The 26,372-nt window shown below is 35.2% G+C and overlaps 1 protein-coding gene across 4 annotated transcripts in view; it reads right to left on the bottom strand.

Moving 5' to 3' along the window:
• The window catches only part of LOC101891727 (actin nucleation-promoting factor WASL), a 41,101-nt gene extending 16,324 nt beyond the window's left edge, over positions 1–24,777 (bottom strand). The window contains exons 1-2 of one of the 4 annotated variants that reach the window (XM_059120318.1): positions 24,247–24,777; positions 22,547–22,779 (exon numbers count right to left, since the gene is read on the bottom strand). In XM_059120318.1, the coding sequence (XP_058976301.1) occupies positions 22,547–22,681 (135 nt within the window). In that variant the 5' untranslated portion in view covers positions 22,682–22,779; positions 24,247–24,777. Of the gene's footprint in view, positions 1–22,546; positions 24,108–24,153 lie in introns of those variants that run through there. The other 3 variants (XM_011297103.3, XM_059120319.1, XM_011297106.3) reach the window with 3 other exon arrangements.
• Positions 24,778–26,372: the final 1,595 nt, after the last annotated feature.

Consider the following 26,372-nt stretch of genomic DNA (forward strand, 5'->3'; position numbering starts at 1 on the left):
TTGATTGGGCCAGAATTTATGTAACACCTCGAAATATTGGTTTCCAATATAGGAAAGTATATATGGATCTTCCTAGCTCGCCGAGCTGAGTCGATCTAGCTATGTATGTCCGTCCGTCCGTCTGTCCGTCTGTCCGTCTGTCCGTCTGTCCATGTTAATTTGTAATCACTCTACAGGTCGCAATTATGGCCCGATCTTCACGAAATTTAGAATGTAGGTGGGGTTAAGGTCAGAATAGAACCCTATTTCTTTTGGAGATGATCGCATAATATTTAGGGGTTGAAATGGACCAAAAACTAAAAAAATTCCTGATTTTGCAGTTGCTCTACAGGTCGCAATTATAGACCAATCGACGCGGAATTGCGCATGTAGCTAGAGTTTAGGGCGGGGAAGAAGCCTACCAATTTGGGTGGTCATCGGATAATATTTAGCGGGTAAAATAGACCATATCTTTTGTGTTGAAAAAAATCAAAATTTTTCATTAAACCGCGAATATTTTAAATCCCGTTTGATGTTAACATCCATCAAATCGGATATATAGCAAAATATGTGCGATATATATGTCTATCAAAGAAGATATGCTTGAAAGACCTCCTATATGTCGAGAACGGCTGAACTGATTTCGAAAGTTCTCATTAATTCAGAATGGCCTCTTGGCAGGAAAGAAAAGACGTGTAAAAAATCGCATAAAAATATCTCTCTAAGGATGAAAATATTGGTTTTGTAATATTTTCTCATATTTTTTCAATTTTGTCATATTTTTGGCATATTTTCATTTTGAATTAAACATTTGGTAATATTTCTACAGCTAACAAAACTAAGTAGTTAGGATATCAGGATATCATATACAGATCGCATTTATGGCCCGATCCTTATGAAATTTTGCATGGGGATAAGATGAGGGTCAGAATAGAAGCCTACTCTTTTTGGAGATAATCGCCATATATTTAGGGGTTGAAATGGACAAAAAAACTGCAAAATTTTCAGCAAGTCTTAATTATCGCCCGATCGCATTTGAATGGGGGTTACCGGACATTGCAAAAGCCAAATAGTTTTGGATGGCCATCCAAAAATATTCATATGTGTGAAATAGTTTGCCAACTTTTGTAGACAAAATACGAAAATATCCATTCCAGTGTCTCTTTGGAGAATTCACAAATACAGAAAAGACGCACTTCTGACTATTTCGTTAAGGCTGATTTCGTTGAAGAATATAGTCAAATGTCTGTATCTCATATAGATGCGTTTCAGTCAAAAACTAATAATAAATGTTAATCTTTTGCCACTTCTGAGAGATTATAGGTCTTTGGGAAATATTGGTTCCAGATCTAGGAAGACCATTTACGTGCAACATCTACCAATAAATTGGAAATGAGCAAATTGGTTTAAGTTGCTATTATTCGAAAATTAGAGAACGAAACCTGATGGTTTTCTTTTATTATTTGTCACAATATCTTGTGGAATTCTTTCGAGTATATGGCCTATATAAACTGTATCATTTATTATAGTGTTGTAGGGTATTCAACGGTCGGACCCGCTCGACTGTAGCGTTTGCTTACTTGTTTTTATTTACAAATGAAAAAAATGTATGACGAAACTAGAAAAGTACTCGACAAGAGCAGAATGTGTTCTATTTCAGGCGATTTTTTCTTCCACTCGAAAAAGAGAAAAACATACTCTTATTTCAGTGCCATTGAAAAATAGAGCATACTCGATTACATTTTTTACTCGCAAGAGAACTTCCTCTCGAATACGAGCGAGTTTCACCTCTAAATCTGGGTATGTTTGGGTTCATACACTAGCTAAAAACAAACATACGTTTTGCAGTAAAACTTCTCAATCGATCTATAATGTTGCATATTATGAAAATACTTTACACATGAGAGTTATTTTCAATAGAATCATATTAACCTCGCTGATTAATCCCTCCTCCTTATAGCAGTGTTTTTTTTCTTTGACTCTTGCAAAAACTCTGTCAGGACATTGGTCGTGCTGGTGACAACGAAGAACTTCGACAAGGAGGAAGTATATTCACCATTTACATGGTACCTATCGGTCACTATGGTATCTAGCCGGGTGTGAGTGACTGCATGAAAAGAATGTTTGACATTCCCAGTGGTGTCTTGACAGAAACAAAGGAAATCATAAAGCAATGACTGTGACGGCAACACACTTTAAAGAGGAAGAACTGTTGAAAAATGAATATCTAAAAGTTCATTCGTATAAAAGGGTGTCTCGAAAAATACAGAGAATGACACTTTGTGATAAATTACGTCAATAATCATATCCCTCAAAAATACTCATCACAAATCGAATTACTAATAATTATAATAACAAGGTTATGTCATTCAAAAAAGTAGTTTTTTGCGCCACAATTAAATTAAGAAATAAGGGGATATTTTTTGAATTTAACGAAAAAAAAAACTAACTATTGAGTGCTTGTTAAAATAATATATACATATTGGGAGGCGATTTGTAATAAGTTTTTTCTGGGTAGAAAAAATAAGCTGATGATGTAGCTCGGGATGGTTTTCAGTCGATCTTCCACTAATTTAATATTTTGGGTTATCTCTCTTTATCTCTTTTTAGCTTTTGATCCGAAATGTTTAAGAATATTTTTGAGAATAATCAGAAAAATAATATTGTATTTTTTTAATTTTTTTGAGGAGTGTCAGAATTTTATAACGAATTTATGAAAAAATGTAAGGCCTGACACAACTTAAAATATTTCAAGGAATGCCAGGACCATTATGACTATAAAAGCTATAATCCTGATTTCTATACCACCCACCATAGAATGGAGGGTATATTAAGTTTGTCATTCCGTTTGTAATGAGTTTTTTCTGGGTAGAAAAAATAAGCTGAAGATGTAGCTCGGGATGGTTTTCAGTCGATCTTCCACTAATTTAATACTTTGGGTTGCGTTTGTACACAAAATTAACCAGCCCTTTCAATATTATTTTCAGTTTTTTTTTCTCTTTTTAGCTTTGGTCCGAAATGTTTAAGAATATTTTTGAGAATTATCAAAAAAATAATATTGTATTTTTTTTTAATTTTTTTGAGGAGTGTCAGAATATAATAAAGGATTTATGAAAAAATGTAAGGCCTGACACAACTTAAAATATTTAAAGGAATGCCAGGACAATTATGACTATAAAAGCTATAATCCTGATTTTTATACCCTCCACCATAGTATGGAGTATATATATATATATATATATATATATATATATATATATATATATATATATATATATATATATATATATATAAATTCTATGTCGATTCCGTCTGTGGAAATCACTCTAGCTTCCGAACGAAATGAAGTAGGTTGATAAAATTTTACTCAAATGTGTATTATGTCTGAAGGACTTTTGGTATTGGATATGGGTCATGTACGTCCACGTTTGGGTATAGCCTCCATATAATGGTACCTCCCGATATTCGGTATTTTCGTGATTAAAGCGACATTATTCACCGGCATTGTTTAAAATTTGGTATTTGAAGTTCGTAATGGATACTTCAGCCTATGACAGAAAATTGTCTGTACATGTCCACGTCTTCGTATAGCCCCCATATAATGGTACCCCCGATATTCGGTATTTTGATGATTTTAGCGACATTATTAACCGGAATTGTTTTAAATTTCGTATTTGAAGTTCGTAATGGGTACTACAGCCTATGACAGAAAATTGTCTGTGCAGGTCCACGTCTTCGTTTATTCCCCATACAACGCTACCTCCCGATATTTGGTACTTTAATGATTTTAGTGACACTATTCAACGGAATTGTTTCAAATTTGGTATTTGAAGTTCGTAATGGGTACTACAGCCTATGACAGCAACTTTTCTGTGCAGGTCCACGTCTTTATATAGCCCCCATATAATGGTACCCCCCATATATTCGGTATTTTGATGATTTTAGCAACATTATTAACCGGAATTGTTTCAAATTTGGTATTTGAAGTTCGTAATGGATACCAAAGCCTATGACAGAAAATTCTCCGTACAGGTCCACGTCTTCGTATAGGCCCCATATAACGGTACCTCCCAATATTCGGTATTTTGATGATTTTAGCGTCATTATTCTCCGGAATTGTTTCAAATTACGTATTTAGACTTCGTAATGGAAACTACAGACTCTGACAGAAAATTGTCTATGCAGGTCCAGGTCTTCGAATAGGCCCCAAATACCAGTACCTCCCTATATTCGGTATTTTGACGAGTTTAGGTCAATACCCACCGAAATTGTTTGAGATGTCGTATTTGAAGTTCGTAATAGATGCTACAGCCTATGATAGAAAATTGTCTATGCTGGTCCAGGTCTTCGCACAGCTCCGTTATGACGGTACCTCCCTATATATGATATTTTGATGGTTTTAGCTACATTATTCACCGTTTATTTCAAGTTTCGAATTTGAATATTGTAATGACTTATGACAAACTATGCCTATGTAGGTCCACGTCTTATAGACCCCAATATAACGTGTATATTCGGTTTTTTTAAATTTTAACAGAATTTTTTAAGGATTTTATTTTTTGAATTGAAATTCCTTCCAAATGGTGGAGGGTATTCGAATATTTTTAAAATATCAAAATAATTCCTTTTATTTTAATTTTTCATAGAATTTGAAAAAATAAATTTTTCATCACGTTCTTCACGGTGATCGTAGCGCTGTAACCTTTTCAATTTCCTTTTAAAGGTGTCAGGTGTAATAGTCTAAATATTTACAACACTAACTTTCTAAAAACCATTTTTGGTCATTTGTTTTGTAAACCTAAAACATAGTCTTATCGAAGCTTTTACACATTCATTCATTTATTTGCTGACTCTTTTTTATGTTATCGACCATTTTTGGCATAGGCCAAAGCTAATAGTGTGGCACCAGCATGTAGGGTTTAGCGTAAAAGTGTGGCATTAAGATTACAAAACTAAACCAGTAAAGAAAGACCTAAAGTCGGGAGGGCCGATTTTATGATACCCAACACCACTTTGCTAATTTAGTTGAGCTCCACTTAACAATTAAAAGTTTTTATGGGAGAATTCAATCATACACGCTAAGATTATAATTATAATTTAAAATTCAAAGGACTAAATATGCCGAAGCATTTGTATCTTTTAAATGCGGACTTGTATTGGCCATTTGGTTCACAATTAATTTGAAATCGGATAAAAATATATATGGGAACTATATCCAAATCTGAACCAATCTCGATAAAATTTGGCAAAGCTGAGCTGTATTTGATATATTTCCCTGAATATCGTTGTTACGGAGTGCATATTACGGCTGTGGGTAACAAATACAATAAATCGGATAAACAATATATATGGGAGCTATAACTATATCTGAACCGATCTTCACCAAATTTTTCATACTACCTTCTAGACTCAATTCGGTCGTATGTGCCAAATTCCATCCCATTTGGGCAAATATTAGACGTTTGGTGCACAATAAAAGGTAAATCGGACGAAGTTATATATGGGAGCTATATCCAAATCTGAACCGATCTCGATAAAATTTAGCAAAGGTATTTCTGAACTGCATTTGATATATTTCCCCAAATATTGTTGTTACAGAGTGCATATTACGGCAGCGGAGGACAAAAATAACAAATCGGATGAACAATATATATGGGAGCTATAGCTATATCTGAACCGATTTCGATAAAATTTGGCATACTTATTTTCAGGCCTAATTTGGTTGTATGTGCAAATTTCCATACTATTCGGGCTGATATTACACGTTTGGTGCACAATAAAAGGCAAATCGGACGAAGATATATATGGGAGCTATATCTAAATTTTCACCGATTATCTCCAATTTCAATAGGATTTGTCCTTGGGCCAAACAAATGTTGTTTGCAAAATTTCATCGCAATCGGATAATAAATGCGACCTGCATTTTGTTCACAAAAAATACATGGACAGACGGACGGACGGACGGACGAACAGACAGACGTACTGACATGCATAAATCAACTCAGAAAGTGATTCTATGCAGATCATCAAAAGGAACTATGGGTCTATCTCGTTTCCTTTTGCCTGTTACAAACAAATGCACAAAGACATAATACCCTGACCACCTTGTGGTGTAGGGTATAAATATCGAATTCAATTTCAACCCAATTCAACCCCCCATTCGAGCATCAGGTGAGTTGGACAGTTTTTTAAAACGACGATTGATAGACTCTTTGAGTTCAAATCAATTGGCTATTCATTGTTTAAGAAATCAGGTGAAAATATTCTGGAAGGTGTATTAAAGCCTTGGTGGCCATTGTGGCCACCATCGCACTCAGCACACGCCACCCAAGAATGGTTACAAAATGAGATTCCTCGCTTCATTTCCAGAGCACAATGGCCACCAAAACCTCCGGATACCAATCCGTTGAACTATTGTGTCTGGAGTATTTTGGAAAGCAAGGTTGCCACTAAAAAATACCAAAGTGTCGAGAACCTCAAGCAAGCGCTTCGCCGGGAATGGGCCAAAATACCGCAGAGCAACATTTGGGCAGCTTGTGATGGTTGTTTGGAGGCCATAATTCGTGCAAAAGGTGACCAATTCAAACAAATCTAAACTTATTCTAAAATTTGATGCTATTTTCGACATTTTTTTTTTGCTTTCATTCAATAAAATTAAAAAAAAAAATGTAAAAATTGTGGGGTTTGATTTTGTTGCAGTTTCTTTATCTCACCTTGTATTTGTATTTAAGTCCTTCGTTATGAGTTTGAATAAATTCTAATTAAAATTTGTCACTTCATTTTTTTGATAATGTGCTATAATTTTGTCCACCACTGTATGGCTTAATGTAATATAAATGAACAAATATTCAATAACAAACGCACCGGTTTCGTAAAGCGTGAATCAAATCAGTTCACTTTGTTAAAGTCGCCGTTGTTGTTGCTACTGTTGTTGTATTTAGTGACGAAATAGGAAAACACTTCTTTATAAGCGAGTCAATAAAACAAAAAAAAAAAAAAACAAAACGAAAAAAAAAAAAACTAAAAGAATGACCATTTGTGCGATAAATACGGCACGTCTGATACACTCAAGTATGTATGTGCATGCGTTTTTTTTTTTTGTGTAATGTAAACAACAAGCAATAGTTTATAATTTTTTTCTACACTAAATAAAAAAAAAAAATTAACATAATCTTGAAATAATTTCGCACATGTTTCTTTTTTGTGTTGTTTGTTTCATTTTTGTCTTAGAAAGTGTGAACCACACAACAGCGATGCTGTCAATTTCTAGTGGCATTGGAAGTGCTGGCTGGACCGGAGTGTAAAAACATAAATAAATGACCAGTCAGTCAGACAGTTGATCAGGCGCGTAGGTTGGCATTTGAAAAGCTATTCTTAGTCGTAGCCACTGAAGCATGTATGCTTGGTGGGTTTGGGGGGAGGGGGTTGGTTTATTCAGGTTTCAAACAACGTTGGTTCGTTCTTTTGGCAGTGATGTTGCCGGCTTTGGTACTAATGTTGGAGGTGTTACCTGTACCGTTGGTATGTGTTAAAAGACTTGTGCTTAATTTAGTCGAATGAGTGAGTTTCAATTTGACGCGATTACGCATTTTCACCTTCATAATGAGATAATATCGCACGTTTACTCAAAGAATGGCATAGCTCAAAAATTCGTTTTTTGAGTTAGCCATATAGCTACAGAGATACGACAAAAGTTCTCTTCTGACCAAATCCGTTTCAGGTCATTTGGAGTCGATCTAGGTGCGTCCGTCCGTCTGGCTGGATAGTGCCCAAGATAACTCTCGAAAATCATAGAAAACAATCTACCTTATAGAACAAGAAAGCCTAATCCGTTTTTTTAAACTTTGCTAATCCTAATATTTGTATTAGGGCTAGATTGGGTGGCAAATGGTCAATATAGGTTCATCACATCATATACTTCCCCCACAAAGGCTTTGAATCTCTCTCTCACTCTTATAAAATATGAAACAAGAGTCCGATTATCTTCAAATTTCGCTCATCCCAATATTTCTATCAATGCAAGACTTGGTGTGAAGATGGGAAATATAGGACCACTCCTTCTGATACCTCTTCCACAAAGGATCAAGATATGGAATAATTATATCTCTAATAAAATGGTTTTTACATTTTTTTTTAAATTTTATTGATTGAAAGCAAAAATTGTCGGAAATAGCATCAAATTTTATAATACTTTTATATCTGTTCGAATTGGTCAACTTTGACATGAATTATGGCTTTCAAACGGCCAATGAAACTATCACACGCTGCCCGAATGCTGCTCTGCGTTATTTTTGTCCATTCCCTGCGAAGCACTTGCTTGAAGTGATCGACACTTTGGTATTTGTGGCCGGCCCCTGAGTTCTGGTGGCCAACCGAAGGTGCACATTTTCAGCTGACCTCTTTGGCAAGTAAACACGATAATTTTGTTTATTTAAAAACTGCTGGACAAAACCAAATTCGGCATTCGGCAATTCGCCACTTTCGGCCAAGCAAAGTAACTCTTTAGCTCTTTTGAGTCTATTTTCTTTCTGTTACGGTGTAAGTTCTTGCACTTTTTAGAATTTCAATGGCTTTACCCCCAAGCTCATTTCGATCATGTCTCTCCTTTACTTTTCGAACCATTCGAACATCTGCTGATGTTGCTGTTTTCTTCCGTCCACTTCCTTGACGTCGGGCTACGCTACCAGTATCACGGTAACGAGCGATGGTACGAGACACAAAAGATTTATTCACATTTAGATAGCCACTTGTGGTTTCTAGACAAATATAAGGAAATCACACTATAACGCTTGAATTCCATCACAAATAAATTTTTTTTCTGGAAAATTCTCACCAAAATGATTTTGTACGCTTGTAAACAATATAATAAGCTGTCACTGGAATAATTTTAACAGCTGTTTGAAAAGTGGTTCAGAAATGACGGCAGTCTAAAGATGGTTGCAGTTTTTCCATCTCACCCTGTATAACTGTCGACAAAGCCGACTAATACCTAACTAATTTTTGCCCAAAAAGTGCCATATGCAACGCAGCTCACATATCAAAAGGCTAATTGAGAAGTGAACTTTTCATTTTAACGTTCGGAACCGGTGTATTTAATGCCCAGATCATGCGATTTAGCGTCTTTACACTATTTTGGTTATGGGGCTATGTTGGTGCTCACAAACGAACCTGCTTCAACTGACGCATTGGATAGCAACATTGAATCATTTATTCGAGAGACATCGTTCGAAATGTCGGAAGGAGTATGCCAAAATTGGACAAAGCGAATGAATGAATTGAGGCACAGTCGCTGTCAATATTTACATTAAATAATCTTTAAACATTTTTTTTTTTTTTTTTTTTTGAAAAACAAAAGTTCTTTAAAAACAAATATTATAAATAAACTAGCTGGCCCCGTCCGCGTTGCCGGCCCTTAATTTTAGTCTTTAATGCTATTATATCATCCACCTTGGAAAGGAGGGTATATTAACTTTCATTTCATTTGTAACATCACTAAATGTTCGTCATAGACCCCATTAAATATGCATATATATTCATAATCAGCATAAAACTCTAAGTCGATTTGTCCGTCTGTTTGTTTAAATAACGATACAGCCCACATTATTTGTCGTATAGCGTCAAAATTTAGCCGACAATTTTGTATTGTGTATAGGATGGTTGGTATTGAAAATGATCTATCGGTTCACGTTTTGGTATAGTCCCCATATAACGGCATCTCTCGAAATTCGGTATTTTGATGATTTTTGCCACATTTCTCCACGGATTTGTCTAACACATATAACGACACCTACCTATATTAGGTATGTTGATAATCCACACATTTACGCGTTTAATTGTTTCAAATTTGGTATTTTAGAAGGTTTGAAGTATAAAATTGTCCACAGAGGTTCCCGTTTGGTATGGCCCCATATAACGGCCTCATTCACTTTATGGTTTTTTGATAAGTTAACTGCATTATTCAAACAGTCTTACTGGTATATGAAGTTTAGAGTGAAACACGCTTAAATTTAGATACTTTTATATAAAAATGTTTCCTTTACCCTCAGATGGATGATAGTAATAATTCTGCCCGGCCGAACTTAATTTTTTTACTTGTTTTTAAAGTATCATTGAAATTGCGCGTTGGAGACTCCATAATTTCCATATCTTTTATCATAGTATAATTCAAAGACGATTAAACAAATGTCCGGTTCCTTAAATCATATGATGATCAGTTTTTGCATGGATGGTTTCTTCCCAAATTACCAACATTTGCCGAAAAAAGTGTGAAAATATGGTTAAAATGTAAGATATACTTGAAATCGGGTTGTATCCTTATCCGGGGGTTATGGTCCATATCATGAACTGCAAAAGTGATTTAAGGTATCGAGAAAGTTTAGGAAGAATTTCTGAAAGAATAAAAATCCTTTTCCCTTTATATTCGGTATTTCACTGATTGCAGTCCCAATGAATTTTGCATATTGAGTTCTCATTGGACGGATTATTGTCATGTGATAGAAGTAGGTAGGTCCACGTGTTGAAATGAGCCCCATAACGTTTTGTCGGTTATTTTTGCTTATTTAAATGTGTTCGCATCTTCCATCTAAATGCCAATTTCAGACATGAAAGATCGCCATTTAACATCTTATTGCGTACTATTTCATTTTTGATATTCTTCAAAATTTCACGCCAAAAGGATTTTTTCTTTTATATTTTTATTGGCATATTTTACGCAATTTTTGTATGAATTGTGAAAATCCGTCAAAACGTTCATGAGTTATAAGCATAGTAACTAATAAACAAATTGAAAAAAATCTTCAACTTGTTCGCTGGTTTTTTACAGCAAATATTTAAAGATCCTTACGAAGTTTGGTCCTTACTATTATTTTGAAATTTGATTCCATTGAAAAAATGTTCTCAGTTTTCCCTATTTTAGAGTTTTTGCAGTGCAATATGCTCTTTTTTGATTGACCACGTTAAATTTTTTTTCTGCCAAGAGACAATTCCGAATTTGTGTAAATCGTTAAAATCAGATCAGCGGTTCTTGAGTTATAAGCGTAGTAACTAACACAACTTTCTTATATATATAGACAGATTAGAAGTATGCGTGGTCAGTTCCCTGGCGCCCAAATAAATTCCTAAGTTTGGAGGGAAAGTCAATAGTATCTCGTGTAATAATCAAAACGATATCTTCATTATCTGACAAATATAAAGATTTTAGATAAATCAAGATAGTGGGCGTAAAAGTAGGCGTGGTGAATATTTTTTTCTTTAAAAACCTAACTCGGGGTATGACGAACGTTTGTACAAAAAATTATGCAAGTCGGTCCAGCCGTTTTCAACTGATTCCGTTACCAACAAACAACAATTGATTTTTATATATATAGATATTCAGAAAATTTGTCGCTCAACTTAAGGTCCATATTTGCGAAAATCACGCATTAGCCCCGATTAATTCTTAGTTTCTGTACAGGGGGGTAAATGAGAAGTTAAGTGGCTCCAACGTTTTCTAGATATGTTGTATATCTTATTTATTATAAAACTTTATCGACTTTTTATGTTAATTTATAAATTGAGCCGGTTTTTGTAAAGTTATTTTAAAATGCCTTAAATTCCATTCCCTTTCACTCTCTCTCTCTCTTTCTTTAATAATCCTTTCTGAACTCGATTAGAATTAGACACTAACCAGGTCTTCGCTAGGCTTAATTATGGTCATACCATTCCCGTATATATTTCTTTATTGTGTCTCAGGTCTTAAACGTGTTGAGGCACTGAAAATCTGTTTACCTTTCAAGGCTATAGATTTGGTAAAATTCAATTAGTTCCCGCGACAGTGTGTAGGAATTTAGCACCCCCTCTATTATTTCGTTTTTTTGTTTACATTCACCAACCCACCCCTCTAAGCCTTTTCAATAATGCATTGGGCTTAAAAGAAGTATTATTCAAACACAAACATTGGCAGCTTTGGTTGCCAATATTTCGATGTTCATAAAATTCTCGTGGTCTGTTGAAACAGAACGAAAATTGAACCATTCAATGCAAGGTTATAAAACCTAGGGGGATTTACCTTGTACCGAACATGAAATGCGATAAGAAATTATTATCTAAAAATAAAGTACTCCACAATGGCACGATAACAAATAAATACTGGCGATTTAATAGTAATACAAAGACAAAGTAGTAGAATATGAATGGTATATTAGCCAAAAACTTGGTTAGGCAAAAATTGAAAAAAAAAAGCAGAAGAGTTGATGGAGGGACATATGAAGAATAGAATATTAAAAACAAACAAGAAAGAAATTAAAAATAAACCAGTAAAGAAAGTCTTAAAGTCGGTCGGGCCGACTTTATGATACCCTACACCACTTTGCTAATTTAGTAGAGCTCCACATAGCAATTAAAAGTTTTTTTTTGGGAGAATTCAATCATATACGCTATGATTATAACTATAATTTAAAGTTCAAAGGGCTAAGTATGCCGAAGCATTTGTATTTTTTAAATTCCGCCTTGTATTACCCATTTGGTGCACAATTAATTTGAAATCGGATAAAGATATATATGGGAGCTATATCCAAATCGGAACCAATCTCGATAAAATTCGGCAAAGATATTTCTGAGCTGTATTTGATATATTTCCTTGAATATCGTTGTTACGGAGTGTATATTACGGCTGTGGGTAACAAATATGACAAATCGGATGAACAGTATATATGGGAGCTATAGCTATATCTGAACCGATCTTCACCAAATTTGACATACTAGCTTCTAGACTCAATTCGGTCATAAGTGCCAAATTTCATCCAATTTGGGCAAATATTAGAAGTTTGGTGTACAATAAAAGGAAAATCGGACGAAGTTATATATGGGAGCTATATCCAAATCTGAACCGATCTCGATAAAATTTAGCAAATGTATTTCTGAGCTGTATTTGATATATTTCCCCAAATATTGTTGTTACAGAGTGCATATTACGGCTGCGGAGGACAAAAATAACAAATCGGATGAACAATATATATGGGAGCTATGGCTATATCTGAACCGATTTCGATCAAATTTGGCGTACTTATTTTCAGGTCCAATCTGATCGTACGTGCAAAATTCCATACTATTCGGACTGATATTACACGTTTGGTGCACAATAAAAAGCAAATCGGACGAAGATATATATGGGAGCTATATCTAAATTTTGACCGATTATCTCCAATTTCAATAGGTTTCGTCCGTGGGCCAAACAAATGATTTGTGCAAAATTTCATCTGGATAGGGCAATAAATGCGAACTGTACTTTGTTTACAAAAATACATGGACAGACGGACGGACGGACATGCATAAATCGACTCAGAATGTGATTCTATGCAGATCATCAAAAGGAACTATGGGTCTATCTCGTTTCCTTTTGCCTGTTACAAACAAATGCACAAAGACATAATACCCTGACCACCTTGTGGTGTAGGGTATAAAAATATATAATCTTGATGATGATGTAACGTCGTTATTATCAAATTTCCGCGTAGGTGGTGGCTGAGGTTGATTACAAATCCAATTTCATTGTGTAAATTTCTTTATGTATTCGAGTTAGGTGTTTTTTTTTTAATTTCCACAAAAATATGTGAATTTTAACTCGCAAAATATTGCACCCTGCGAAATGAGTTCATCATACGTTTTTTCAACACATTATTATGTGAATGCGAAAAAATAGTGAAAACACTCTAAGCTCTCTGAAATATTTTACGCATTAACAGTCTATCAATTTAGATTGCGCCATATCTTATCTAATCTGTTTTCAGTTTTTTCTTTCTTCAATGAGGAAAATAGCACAAAAGTATTTAAACAAATTGATATGTAATCATGTTTGCTGGAAATAATTAAAATTACTACCTTCGGAAGGCCTTCTACCTATAAAATAACTCAAAAGAGTTTTCAGCATATAAAAGTCTTCGAAATGGCCTGTTATTATCGATGGAAGACAAGAAAAAAGGCCCTTAAAAACGATTTTTTTATTCACACGGTTAGAGGTCAAGAGGGCAACAGCGGAAATTAAAGTTTTCAAATTTCAATATATCGCCAGATTACGGTCACAGCCGATTTTGATTTTTATATTATTCCTCTTCTTTATTATACCCTCCACCATACTATGGAGGGTATATTAACTTTGTCATTCCGTTTGTAACTCCTCGAAATACTCATGTCAGACCCAACAAAGTATATATATTCTTGATCAGCGTAAAATTCTAAGTCGATTTAGCGATGTCCGTCTGTCTGTCTGTCTGTCTGTTGTAATCACGCTATCTTTCGAATGAATTGAGATAGATGGCTAAAATTTTGCACACATGTTTATTTTTCCAGTAGACAGGTTAAGTTCGTAAATGGGCCATGTAGGTCCACGTTTTCATATAGCCCCCATATAACGGTACCTCCCTATATTCGGTATTTTGATGATTTTAGGGACATTTTTCACCGGCATTGTTCCATTGAATTTGAAGTTCAAAATGGATACTACACCCTAAGACAGAAAATTGTCTGTGCAGGTCCACGTCTTCGTATAGCCCCCATATAACGGTACCTCCCTATATTCGGTATTTTGATAATTTTAGCGATATTATTCACCGGAATTGTTTCAAAATTGGTATTTGAAGTTCGTAATGAATACTACAGTCTAAGATAGAAAATTGTCTGTGCAAGTCCATGTCTTCGTATAGCCCCCATATAACGATACCTCCCGATATTCGGTATTTTGATGATTTTAACGACATTATTCACGGGAATTGTTTCACATATGGTATTTGAAGTTCGTTATAGGAACTACAGTCTGTGACGGAAAATTTTCTGTGCGGGTCCAGGTCTTCGTATAGGCCCCATATATCAGTACCTCCCTATATTCGGTATTTTGATGATTTTAGCGACATTATTCACCGGAATTGTTTGAAAATTGGTATTTCAAGTTCGTAATGAATACTGCAGTCTGTGACAGAAAATTGTCTGTGCGGGTCCAGGTCTTCGTATAGGCCCCATATATCAGTACCTCCCCATATTCGGTATTTTGACGATTTTAGGTACAATACCCACCGAAATTGTTTGAAATGTGGTATTTGAAGTTCGTAATGGATGCTACAGCCTGTGACAGAAAATTGTCTATGCTGGTCCAGGTCTTTGCACAGCTCCAATTTAACGGCACCTCCTTATATACGATATTTTGATGATTTTAGCTACATTATTCACCGTTTATTTCAAGTTTCTAATTTGAATATGGTAATGGCTTATGGCAAACAATGCCTATGTATGTCCACGTCGTATAGACCCCAATATATTCGGTAATTCGGTAAAATTTTAACAGAATTTTTTAAGGATTTTATTTTTTAAAAATTTCCAAATTCGTTGCAAATGGTGGAGGGTATTAAAAGTTCGGCCCGGCCGAACTTAGTGCTTTTTAACTTTTTTTTTTACATTTCACGGATTTGTTTAAAAAATAATATTTGTTGGTCATAATGAAAATAAGATATATCGGTCCACGTTTTGTTGGTCATAATGAGTTCTAGTAGCATCGGTGGCGAAACATTGTATGTATAGGTCCACGTTTTGGTATAGCTCCCATATAACGGTACCTCCAGATATTCGGTATTTTGATGATTTTTGTAAAAATTTATTCGCGGATTGTCTAAAAATTGGTAGTTGTGTGTCCTAATGGGTTCTAGCTACGTTGTCGAAAATTGTATATTATTTGACGTAGAGCGTCAAAATTTAGCAGAACAATTTGTATTGTGTCTAGGAAGGTTGGTATTGAAAAGTAGATATATCGGTCCACGTTTTGGTATAGTCCCCATGTAACGGTACCTCCCGATATTCGATATTTTGATGATTTTTGTCACCTTTTTCCACGAATATGTCTAAAATTTGGCACTTGTGGGTCATAATGGGTTCCAATGTTTCCTTTCCTTTAAGGTGGAGGGTATTAAAAGTTCGGCCCGGCCGAACTTAATGTTTCTTACTTGTATTATACCTCTATTAGGTTTTGTCAGTGTTTTTGAAAGAATGGTCAAATATATCGTATCGGACCTAAATAAATATGATATAAATATTGTGACGTGTCAGGTTTGGACTATATTGGCTACTTCCTTCACCTTATATGAGATATGTGATAACTTTTAGATAAAGGCAAAATGTGCGTGATATACCAGATACAGCCGACGGAAGTGTTCCACTTTTATGCTTCATCAGAAAAATATTACCAAAATTATAAGAAAATCGCACAATTGTATCCAATTTTATGTGAAATCATAAATTCTATATTCATCTCATGTTTCTGGTTGAGGGACATATATTCCGACATAGCAAGTTGTAAAGAATCGCTGAGTTGTTTCGCAATTTATGACAGATAAAAATATTAAAAATTGTGACCCTTTGTGGATGAGGTACCAGAAGGGGTTCGCAGATATATAGCACCTTCACAGCAGATCCTGTCTTAGCAAAAATGTTTGTATGTGTGAAATTTGAAGAGAGTTTGAGGTTTCTATTTTGAGTTTCATGGATATTCACAGTATTGGGCCTTTATGTTGATGGAAATATTGAGATGTGCCAAGTCTGAATGGATTCGGATGTAAATTTCACGTTTTATGAGCTTCATGGATAATCAAAAGTTTGACCCTTTGGGGGAGGCACCAGAAGGAGTGGACCTATATATCTCATCTGCACAGCAGACCTTGGGTCAATAAAAATATTGTGATGTGTGTAATTTGAAAACAATCAGACTCTGACATCATATTTCATAAAAGTTATAATTATTCAAAATTTTGACCCTTTGTGGTAGAGGCACCTGATGGAGTGGACCGATATTATTCATTTTTGCACCTGACCTAGAACTGATGCAAATATTAGGATATTAGGAACAAAATTGGATTATTGCTTCCCTTTTTTGTGCAGAAAATATTTTTTTTTGAATATTTTGAAAATTTTGACTTTTTTGGGGGAGGTACCAGAGGGAGTGGACCGATATACTCCATCTTAACACCTGACCTTTGATAAATAAAATTATTGGGATATGTGAAATTCTTAAATCACATTTTATAAAAGTTGTAATTATTCAAAATTTTAACCCTTTGTGGTAGAGGCACCTGATGGAGTGGACCGATCATATCCATTTTTTATCCACCTGACCTAGAAATGACGCAAATATGAGGATATTAGGAGCAAAATTGGATTATTGCTTCCCTTTCTGTGCAGAAAATATTTTTTTTTTTTAAATTTTGAACTTTTGTGGGGAATGTACCAGAAAAAGTGGACCGATATACTCCATCTTAACAACAGACCTTTGGTAAATAAAATTATTGGGATGTATGAAATTTGAATACAATCGGATTCTTAAAGCACATATTATAAGAGTTGTAATCATTCAAAATTTTGACCCTTTGTGGGGGAGGTACTTGATGGAGTGGACCGATATTTTCCATTTTCCCACCTGACGTAGCACTGACACAAATTTTAGGATTTGCAAATTTGGAGCGAAATCGGATTAACGTATCTCTTTCTGTGCAGAAAAAATATTTTTGGAAAATTTCGACCTTTTGTGGGGGAGGTACCATAAGGAGTGGACCGATATTGCCCATCTCCGAACTCGATCTAAGTTTGACAAAAGCATTACGATGTACCAATTTTAGAACACATCGGATACTCCCTTCGAGAGTTATCGTGCGCACCGGCCAGCCAGACAGACAGACAGACGGACGGACATTGCTAGATCGACTCCAAATGTCCTGAAACGGTTTTGGTCCAAAGAGACCTAGGGTCTAAAACCGTTATTTCGACTAGGCACGTTTTGACCGTATCAAGTGATATATACCCTCTCGAGCCATATGGCTGAGGGTGTAAGAACGTTTCCACGTTTTCGTATGGTCCTCATACAAATAACTTTATCTGCCGATATTCAATATTTTGACGATTTTAGTGGAAGGAGTTAATATTCGGTATTTGAATTTCGTAAGGGTTTTTACTCCTGCAGCAGAACAATTTTCATATTGGTCAAGGTTTTTAGTGTGCTCTATAATTTACGTAATAATCTTTATTTATTATTAATTTTTGAAATTCCGTTCACGCACTTGATTGGATTGATGATGATGTGCGAAACAATGGTGTTGCCTCTTCAAAAATATGCAACCAGTTGTATCGTGTGTGGCTTGCATTAGCAGTAGTACAAACATCTATGCCAAATTTTATTCATTTATTTTAAATATTGTAAACTCTATCATGATTTCAATAAATGGAGGGACATAGCTACTCGATTTGATATTTTATCCTGATCACGAATATATGTACTTTATGGGATCTCCGAAAAATAATTCGAGGTGTTGCAAAAGGATTGACACATTTAAATATTCCAAATATTTTTAAAATCCGCAAACGGATATTTTATGCGGAAAACCTCGAGGAGGTCCGGAGGACACCAAACGGCACATTTTGCCTAAAAAAGTAATATATTCTTTATGTATTGTACCCATCTATAGAAGTTCTCAAAATATTTTTTTTATTAAAAAAATATAAAAAATGAGTTTCTACCTTAAGAATAACTCAAACTGTGCTCATATCGATATGGAACCACAAAGTGGCCTCCTATTTAAAGATGACTGAAAATGAAGGTCTCTAAAGGTTCTTCCATTTATAAAATATCTCAATTGACCATCCTTAAAGGATATCTGAAAAAATAAATCTAAGGCACCAAAAGCAAACAAAACAAACACGTAGTCCATGTATTTATTAATTTTAATAGCCAATTATGGTTGTGTACTACGGGCGAGCAATAAGCTGGCTATTCGATAGTTGTGAAGTAATTTGAGAATTATGTCAAATATTTTGACATCATTTTTAAGTGTGTTCGCTACCACTACAAGTTAAACGAAAATTGTTAGTTTAATGTGTGTCGGTTTTGTATTTGTTGTTGTTGCCCTTAGACTAAACGAAAAAAGAAAATATTCCTGGGTAGAGCTACTTTATTTTTTTACTTGTTGTCCCTTGCTTTTTTGCTGTTGAAAGCCGTTGATAGATGATAAATGATGCTGCAATTTTTTTTCTACATCCTAGTCTTCGTCCTGTGAACATTTTTCCCATAGCTTTGCCCCTCCTTTATACTGCAATGAATTCTAATCTATATCCAAGGAGTCTTGAGTATATTGCAGTGACATGAATTGATAAAGTTGCAATGACTAGTATCCTTTTTTTTTGTTGGCATGGCTTATGTCGTCTGCCGTTATTCACGTGCCATAAGGAACGAATGTTATCCCCACCGAGTTCTTAGAGATATGTGTTTATTTTTCTACTAGCAAAGAGATATTATAGTTGGCACATGGTAGAGAATAAAAAGGACACATCGTTCCATCCGGTATGTAATGTGTAAATATGGTTGTTATTCTTGTTTACTCTTCGCACATTGAATGTGTTATGAAAATTTCACTTTTTTTCCTGATGAACTGAACTGCAACGAAGTTGTGTCCCCTCAATAACAACAGCGTCATTATGTCTACGAAATATGGGTTATTTGTGTTGCAGATTCGCCGATGCAGGTTGCTGTTGTGTGTGTGTTGGCAATATTCAGGAAATTTTTTGTAAAATGTATATCCTTTACTGATGGAAGGGAATTATGTTAAAAGGGTAAGACCGCTTGGCTAATTTAAAAAAAAAAAATACTTTAATCCGAGTCTAATTAACACGGAATACGGTATATCTTAGGAATCAACAAAATAGGGGCTAAACCACGGAAGGACTACAGCAAATTGAACACTTTTCAATCCCCCGAATGTTGAAACCAGATCGTCGTCACTACTGGCGAGTTCCAAATGCGAAATTTTAAAAAATTTCGTTGAAAAATGTATTTTCAATTATTAAAAAAAATCGATAGTAAAACGTAGACATACAGGGTGAGTTAAAAAAACTGCAACAAATTCAAACGCCGTAATTTTTACATTTTTTTTTAAATTTTATTGAATGAAAGCAAAAAATATCGAAAATAGCATCAAATTTTAGAATAAGTTTAGATTTGTTCGAATTGGTCACCTTTGGCACGAATTATGGCCTTCAAACGGCCAATGAAACCGTCACACGCTGTCCGAATGTTGCTCTGCGGTATTTTAGCCCATTCCCGAAGCGAAGCGCTTGCTTGAGGTGATCGACACTTTGGTATTTTTAGTGCTAACCTTGCTTTCCAAAATACTCCACAGACAGAATAGTCCAACGGATTGGTATCCGGAGATTTTGGTGGCCATTGTGCGCTGGAAATGAAGCGAGGAACCTCATTTTGTAACCATTCTTGGGCGCATGCTGATTGCGATGGTGCTTAGTCTGTTGAAATTTCCAAGGTCTGCGGCCAAAATGTTTGCGTGCCCAAGGCTTTATTACACCCTCCAGAATATTTTCGCTATAATATTCGATATTTTTTCTGATGCCACGGTCGAGCGGAGACCATCGGCTGTTATGGCGGCCCACACCATCACCATGGCCGGCGCTTCATTTTCAGCTGACCTCTTTGGCAAGCAAACACGATCATTTTGTTTGTTTACAAACTACTGAACAACGAATGTTTTCTCATCGGAGAAGACCAATTTCGGCAGTTCACCACTTTCCTTTGAGTCTTTTTTCTTTCAGTTGCGGTGTAAGTTCTTGCACTTTTTGGAATTTCAATGGCATTACCCCGAGATCATTTTTCAATATTTGTCGAACGGAATATAGCGATATGTTCAGCTCACGAACCATTTTTCGGCCACTGCGACGCGGGTTTCGATCAAGTCGCTTCTTTACTTTTGGAACCATTTCTGCTGATGTTGCTGTTTTTTCCCGTCTACTTCCTTGACGTCGGGCTACGCTACCATTATCACGGTAACGAGTGATGGTACGAGACACAAAGGATTTATTCACATGTAAATGCTGGAGTGTTCTAACGATAGCCACTAGTGGTTTTCCAGCCACTATCACGCTTGAATTCCATCACGAATAACTTTTTTTTCTGGAAAATTATCACCAAAATGCTTTTGTACGCTTGTAATCAATAAAATGAGCTATATCTGGAATAATTTTAACAGCTGTCGGACGTGTGGCTTAAAAATGACAGCAGTCTGAAGTTTGTTGCAGTTTTTCCATCTCACCCTGCTATCGGAGCTAGAACTCATTATGAACTACAAATGACGAATTCTGAACAAAACCGTTAAAAAAGTGTGGATTAAACCTTCAAAATACGGAATATGTAAAGATATATATGGGAGTTACAGAAAAACGCTAACCTATATAGACAATGTTATACCACAGAACGTATAACCCATTAAAAACTTCAAATTCCAAATTTTAAACAATTTCGTTGAGAAATGAGACCGGTATCATTAGAATACCGAATATCGGGAGGTACCAATATGGGACACATTAGAGAATGACAACCTATATAGAAGATTATCTGCTACAGTGGTTGCCCATTTTTAATACCAATTATCAAACAAGTAAAGCAAGCGATTATGCCAATTGTCAATGCTCTGCTTTAAATAATCTGGGATGAAGCTTAGTTTTACGTTGATTTAGAGGTGTTACAAACAAAATGCCAAATTTTATAAAGCTTTCTTCCTTGCAATGGTAGTGGAGCCTATAGAAACTTCAATATAAGTTCTTCTGCATTAAGGTTACAATATTGCAAAAGACAAAAAAAGTGAAAGACAGGTTCAGTTGAGACCATAAAGATCCGACTTATGTCGGAACCCAGCTAGGGGTATTGGAGCTGGAATTTGTACTTCTCTACTGGGGGTTGTTTGCATTTTCAGTGTTGCACGGTGTTATCCTCCAATACTCTAATACACTTGACCCTTTTGTTACTTTCTAAAAGAGCTTCTATTAATTTTTTTAATAAATGTCTCATATCTCTCTCTTTCGCCATTTTAACTTTTTCAAGACGATTCCAATTTGACCGAAATGTTTCGAGTGGAGTAAATGTCAACCAGAAAATCTACGGTAATTTGACCTTAACTACCTCCGGATATCCTTGCGACATTGTTAAGAATGGGTCATGGTTGCGTTATGTCATTTCAAATCTCAACATTCCTTATAATATTTGTACTTTCATTCAAATGCTGTTCTAATTTTTAAAATCCTTAACAAAATTCATTGAAAATTTATATTTTCAAATTCCTTACTCTGGGTAAATTAATCCTGCCATAAAACTTAACAACTCTTTCCTCTACTCTTTACATTTTTACAATATTCACAAAATGTGTGATATATATATTTCATATGTGCACTGAATATCAAACAAGTTTCTCCAAAAAGTTCAGAAATTGCTAAGTTTATAACTCTCATGGGGATAAAATAGTAGCTGCCACAAGTTTGAAGTATATACAAATGCTGTATTAAAGTTTAATGAACTCATGGGTAAAATCCAGTTAGAAATGTCTTGGTATACTGTGCATTACACTGAGTTCCTCTTTCCTATCTACCCATACGGCATAGTCTAAATAATATAAGGAAGCATCTTTATTCCCTGTTTATATTTCAGTGACTTTACCTTGAAATATTAAAAATAAATATTTGAAATTCTAAAAATGTTTTAAATTAAAAATAACATTCAACTTACCTGACATTTTTCACCGACCATACGAAAGACAGCTTCATTTTCCTCTTGGGTCAGCAGAGAACTTGGAGCATTGGCTTTGCGTCGCATGACTGGCGCGCCATGACCCCCATCCTGTTGTCGCATATTTCTGCTCATTTGAGCTTTTGTTTGTTTTTCTTGTTGTTGGTGTTGTTGATATTATTAAATTAAACTAGAATTAGGCGCGCGCACACACACAGACACACCGGACGAACCTTGGTAAAGTAATATATTTATTTTGGGTGATAAAAAAAAATTCACTTCAACACTTATCACATAGGAAGGTAGTACGACGAATTCGTGAGGGGGTTTTTCGCGATATAAATTGACCTTTTTTTAGTTTTGAAGAGAATTAAAAAAAGAAACAGGCGGAAGGCGAATTTCGTTATTAAATTAAATTCGTTTTCTGGCGGCTTTCACACGTTTCCAAATTATAAATTGGCAGTTCCATAAATGTGATGCTTATGAATATGATGTTTTTGGTACTAATTAGATGCCAGGGTCCCTTCCTATTGTAATGGATTATGGTCAGTATTTCTTATGCTTTTAATTTTTTGGGGGGCTTTGTTGTTTCCTCATGCCACCCATCAGTTGCAAAATGTAGAGCAACTCTCTTTTCTACGCCAATACATGATGATGAAGATGATGCTGATTGCATTTGACATTTCCATGCAAATTGTCGATGAGAGTGAGAGGTAGGTAATCAATGCCGTTTTGATGTTTCATGCGGAGAGACGAAGAGTAGGATCCAATCAATGCACTCTCTCTCACCAATGTTTATGCAGGCAAACAGCGAATGAGAGCAGTACGTTTAGGGTTTGGTTGCTGCTGCTTCTTTCTTTTTTGTGAATGAATGAATTGTAAAAGTAGCCGCAATGACAACAACACCGACAACAACAAAAACAATGATATGGGTGAAGCTAGATGATTTTTTGCAGGGTTGACGAGCGAATGGAGAAGAATGTTAAAAAACGGCAGCAGCAGCCACAAACAAAAACAGCTGTTGTTGTAGCTGAGCTTAGACAAATGTAAAGTAGCAAAGCCAAATGACACTCTGACTACTTGGAATATTATTGTTGTTCTTGTTTTGTTTTGAAACTGGAGGCCTGAATTTAAATGATGTTGATGATGATTCGGTTGTACTTGATGTGTTATTATGGTTGTTGTTGTTTTTCTACATTTCACACTATGGACAACAACAAAAATGTCAGGGCAACAGCAGTTCGTGTTACAGCAACAGCAGCGTCGACGACGGGCGATGTTTGTATGTACGACAGATTGACTCAAAAGCAGCTGTTGAGTCACCACAAATGTCCACAACTAAACTGTTTTGCAATGTTCACCAAAAAGCTGGTAGATAGCGATAGCAATGAAGGTTTATAAATGTGAAGATATGATAACAAAGCGATAAATATATTAATCACTTTTCCAATTAGAAAATAGCAGGTCGGTATGGGTGACAACAGCGGCACCTGCAATTTTTTCCCCTTTTCTTCCTTGTACACGATCAATTAATGAATGTAAACGTTGAGGGGGGCAGGAAAATGACTGGTGACTATGACTCTTTGAACAGACAAACAACGCTCTACCTTTTTCACAGCCGCTATGAATCAAATAAACTATAATGTAATGCGATTTCAAGGTGATAATGTTTGTTTTATTTTGGAATCTTGGATATTCACACTCTTCACTCCGCTTTGACACACAAAATAAAGCACATCACAACAGTACAGCGACAAAACGAACGAACGAATCAACATTCAGCCAAAACACACACACACACGAACCCGGACAACGTCACTCAACTAATGTTAAGCTCTTCTCCACCATAACAGACAGCCAGCCAGCCAAAAGAAAAAAGAGTACAACAAAAAAACCTTTTTTCTTTTTGGTTTTAGTTCACTTAATTGATTTTATGATGTTTTGTGGCTTTTTTTGCAAAATTTCACTTTTGTGCCATATTTTCAAGCAATTTAATTTTCTTTAAATGTTGTTGCTTTTTATTGCCAAAAAATTTGTTTGTTTTTCTCCACGAAGAAATTTTTGAGTGTTTTAAAGCCAACTTTATTTCATTAGAGAATAAATTCACTTCATTCAAGTATTTCTCTTTAATTTAATTTCTCATCATCTGGCAATGTCGTAGGCTATCAATTTGTAATAGTATTTTGCTCGTGTTTTCTTGTTTTTTGGTATAATTAAATCAATATTCCTATTGATTTTCATACACCTTTGAAAAATTTCTCACTTTTTTTCTTGACCAAATGACGAACAGATCTAAAAGCGTTCCCGACATCAGTCAGACTACGAGGCCAACCAATTTCATTGGCAGCTGACATTATTTTTGCTAAACGGCTACGGCACGCGGATGTCTTTGGTGTCGGCGTTCAGGACATTGCATGGGAGGCGTCGAAATGTGTACTCATACATTTAAATAGATTAAAATTGGTTTTTACACCGTGATATTTTTTTGTTTTTTGCTTTAAAACTAGTAAAGTTACAAATGTAGTAAAGAGTAAACACGAATATATTTATCATTTGTGAAAAAAGAAAATTTCGAATGAAAAATTGTTTAAATTTGCTGAAAAAATATATATTAAGAAGCACTCAACGGCGTCACATAAGAAAATATTTTTATAAGTAATTTTAAATTATTTTGACATAATAACATGGTACAATAAGGAGGTAGAACAGCTTCGTAAAACTACAAAAATACAGCACAGAGGGTATGCCCGCTTCCGGCCAGAATTATTAAAATTATAGGCAACAAGTTGTTTTCATTTATTTGATATTTTTTATGTTCATTCCTAAAATGAATCAAATAGCACGAAAGATAAATGATGTCTGATTATTTTCTCAAAAATATGATCCTGAGTGTTCAATCTTTCAATTCCATGGTAAAGTAATTTAATCTTATTAATGCGTGCCCCGCAATTTAAGTTTCTTCCAATCATTGATTTTGAAAATATTTTGTTTTTATTCTTCAAAACAACAAATACATACACAAAATTGGCAGAAGTCGGGCACACTTAGCAAAAATTGTAATCAGCTGGAAGCTCTACCTTTCCTTTTTATTGTACCATGCATAATAATATTCCCGCCGATTCATCTACATGTAATCTTTAACCCATGGTACAATTAAATTAAAGTTGCCTTATTTCAAACAATAAAAATATCCCATCCCTGCATATACAGGATGAGATGAAAAAACTGCAACCAACTTCAGACTGCTGTCATTTGTGAGACACTCATCCGACAGATGTTAAAATTATACCAGTGACAGCTCATTATATTGCTTACAAGCGTACAAAAGCATTTTAGTGAAAATTTTCCAGAAAAAAAGTTATTCGTGATGGAATTCAAGCTTGATTGTGTGATTTCTTTATATTTGGCTGGAAAACACCAAGTGGCTATCGTTGGAGCACTCCAGCATTTAAATGTGAATAAGTAGTTTGTGTCTCGTACCATCGCTCGTTACCATGATACTGGTAGCGTAGCCCGTCAGCGTCAAGGAAGTGGACTTAAGAAAACAGCAACATTAGCAGATGTTCAAATGGTTCGAAAAGTAAAGAAGCGACTTGATCGAAACCCGCGTCGCAGTGGCCGAAAATGGCTCGAAAGCTGAACATATCGCAATATTCCATTCGGTAAATATTAAAAAATGAGGTCGGGATAAAGCCATTGAAATTCCAAACAGCGCAAGAACTTACACAGCTACAGAAAGAAAATAGACTTAAAAGAGCTAAAGAGTGGCTTCGTTTGTCCAAAAGTGGTGAACTGCCGAATTTGTCCAGCAGTTCGTTAACAAACA

This window comes from Musca domestica, unplaced genomic scaffold (genome assembly GCF_030504385.1).
Source record: "Musca domestica strain aabys unplaced genomic scaffold, Musca_domestica.polishedcontigs.V.1.1 167, whole genome shotgun sequence".
NCBI lineage: Eukaryota > Metazoa > Arthropoda > Insecta > Diptera > Muscidae > Musca > Musca domestica.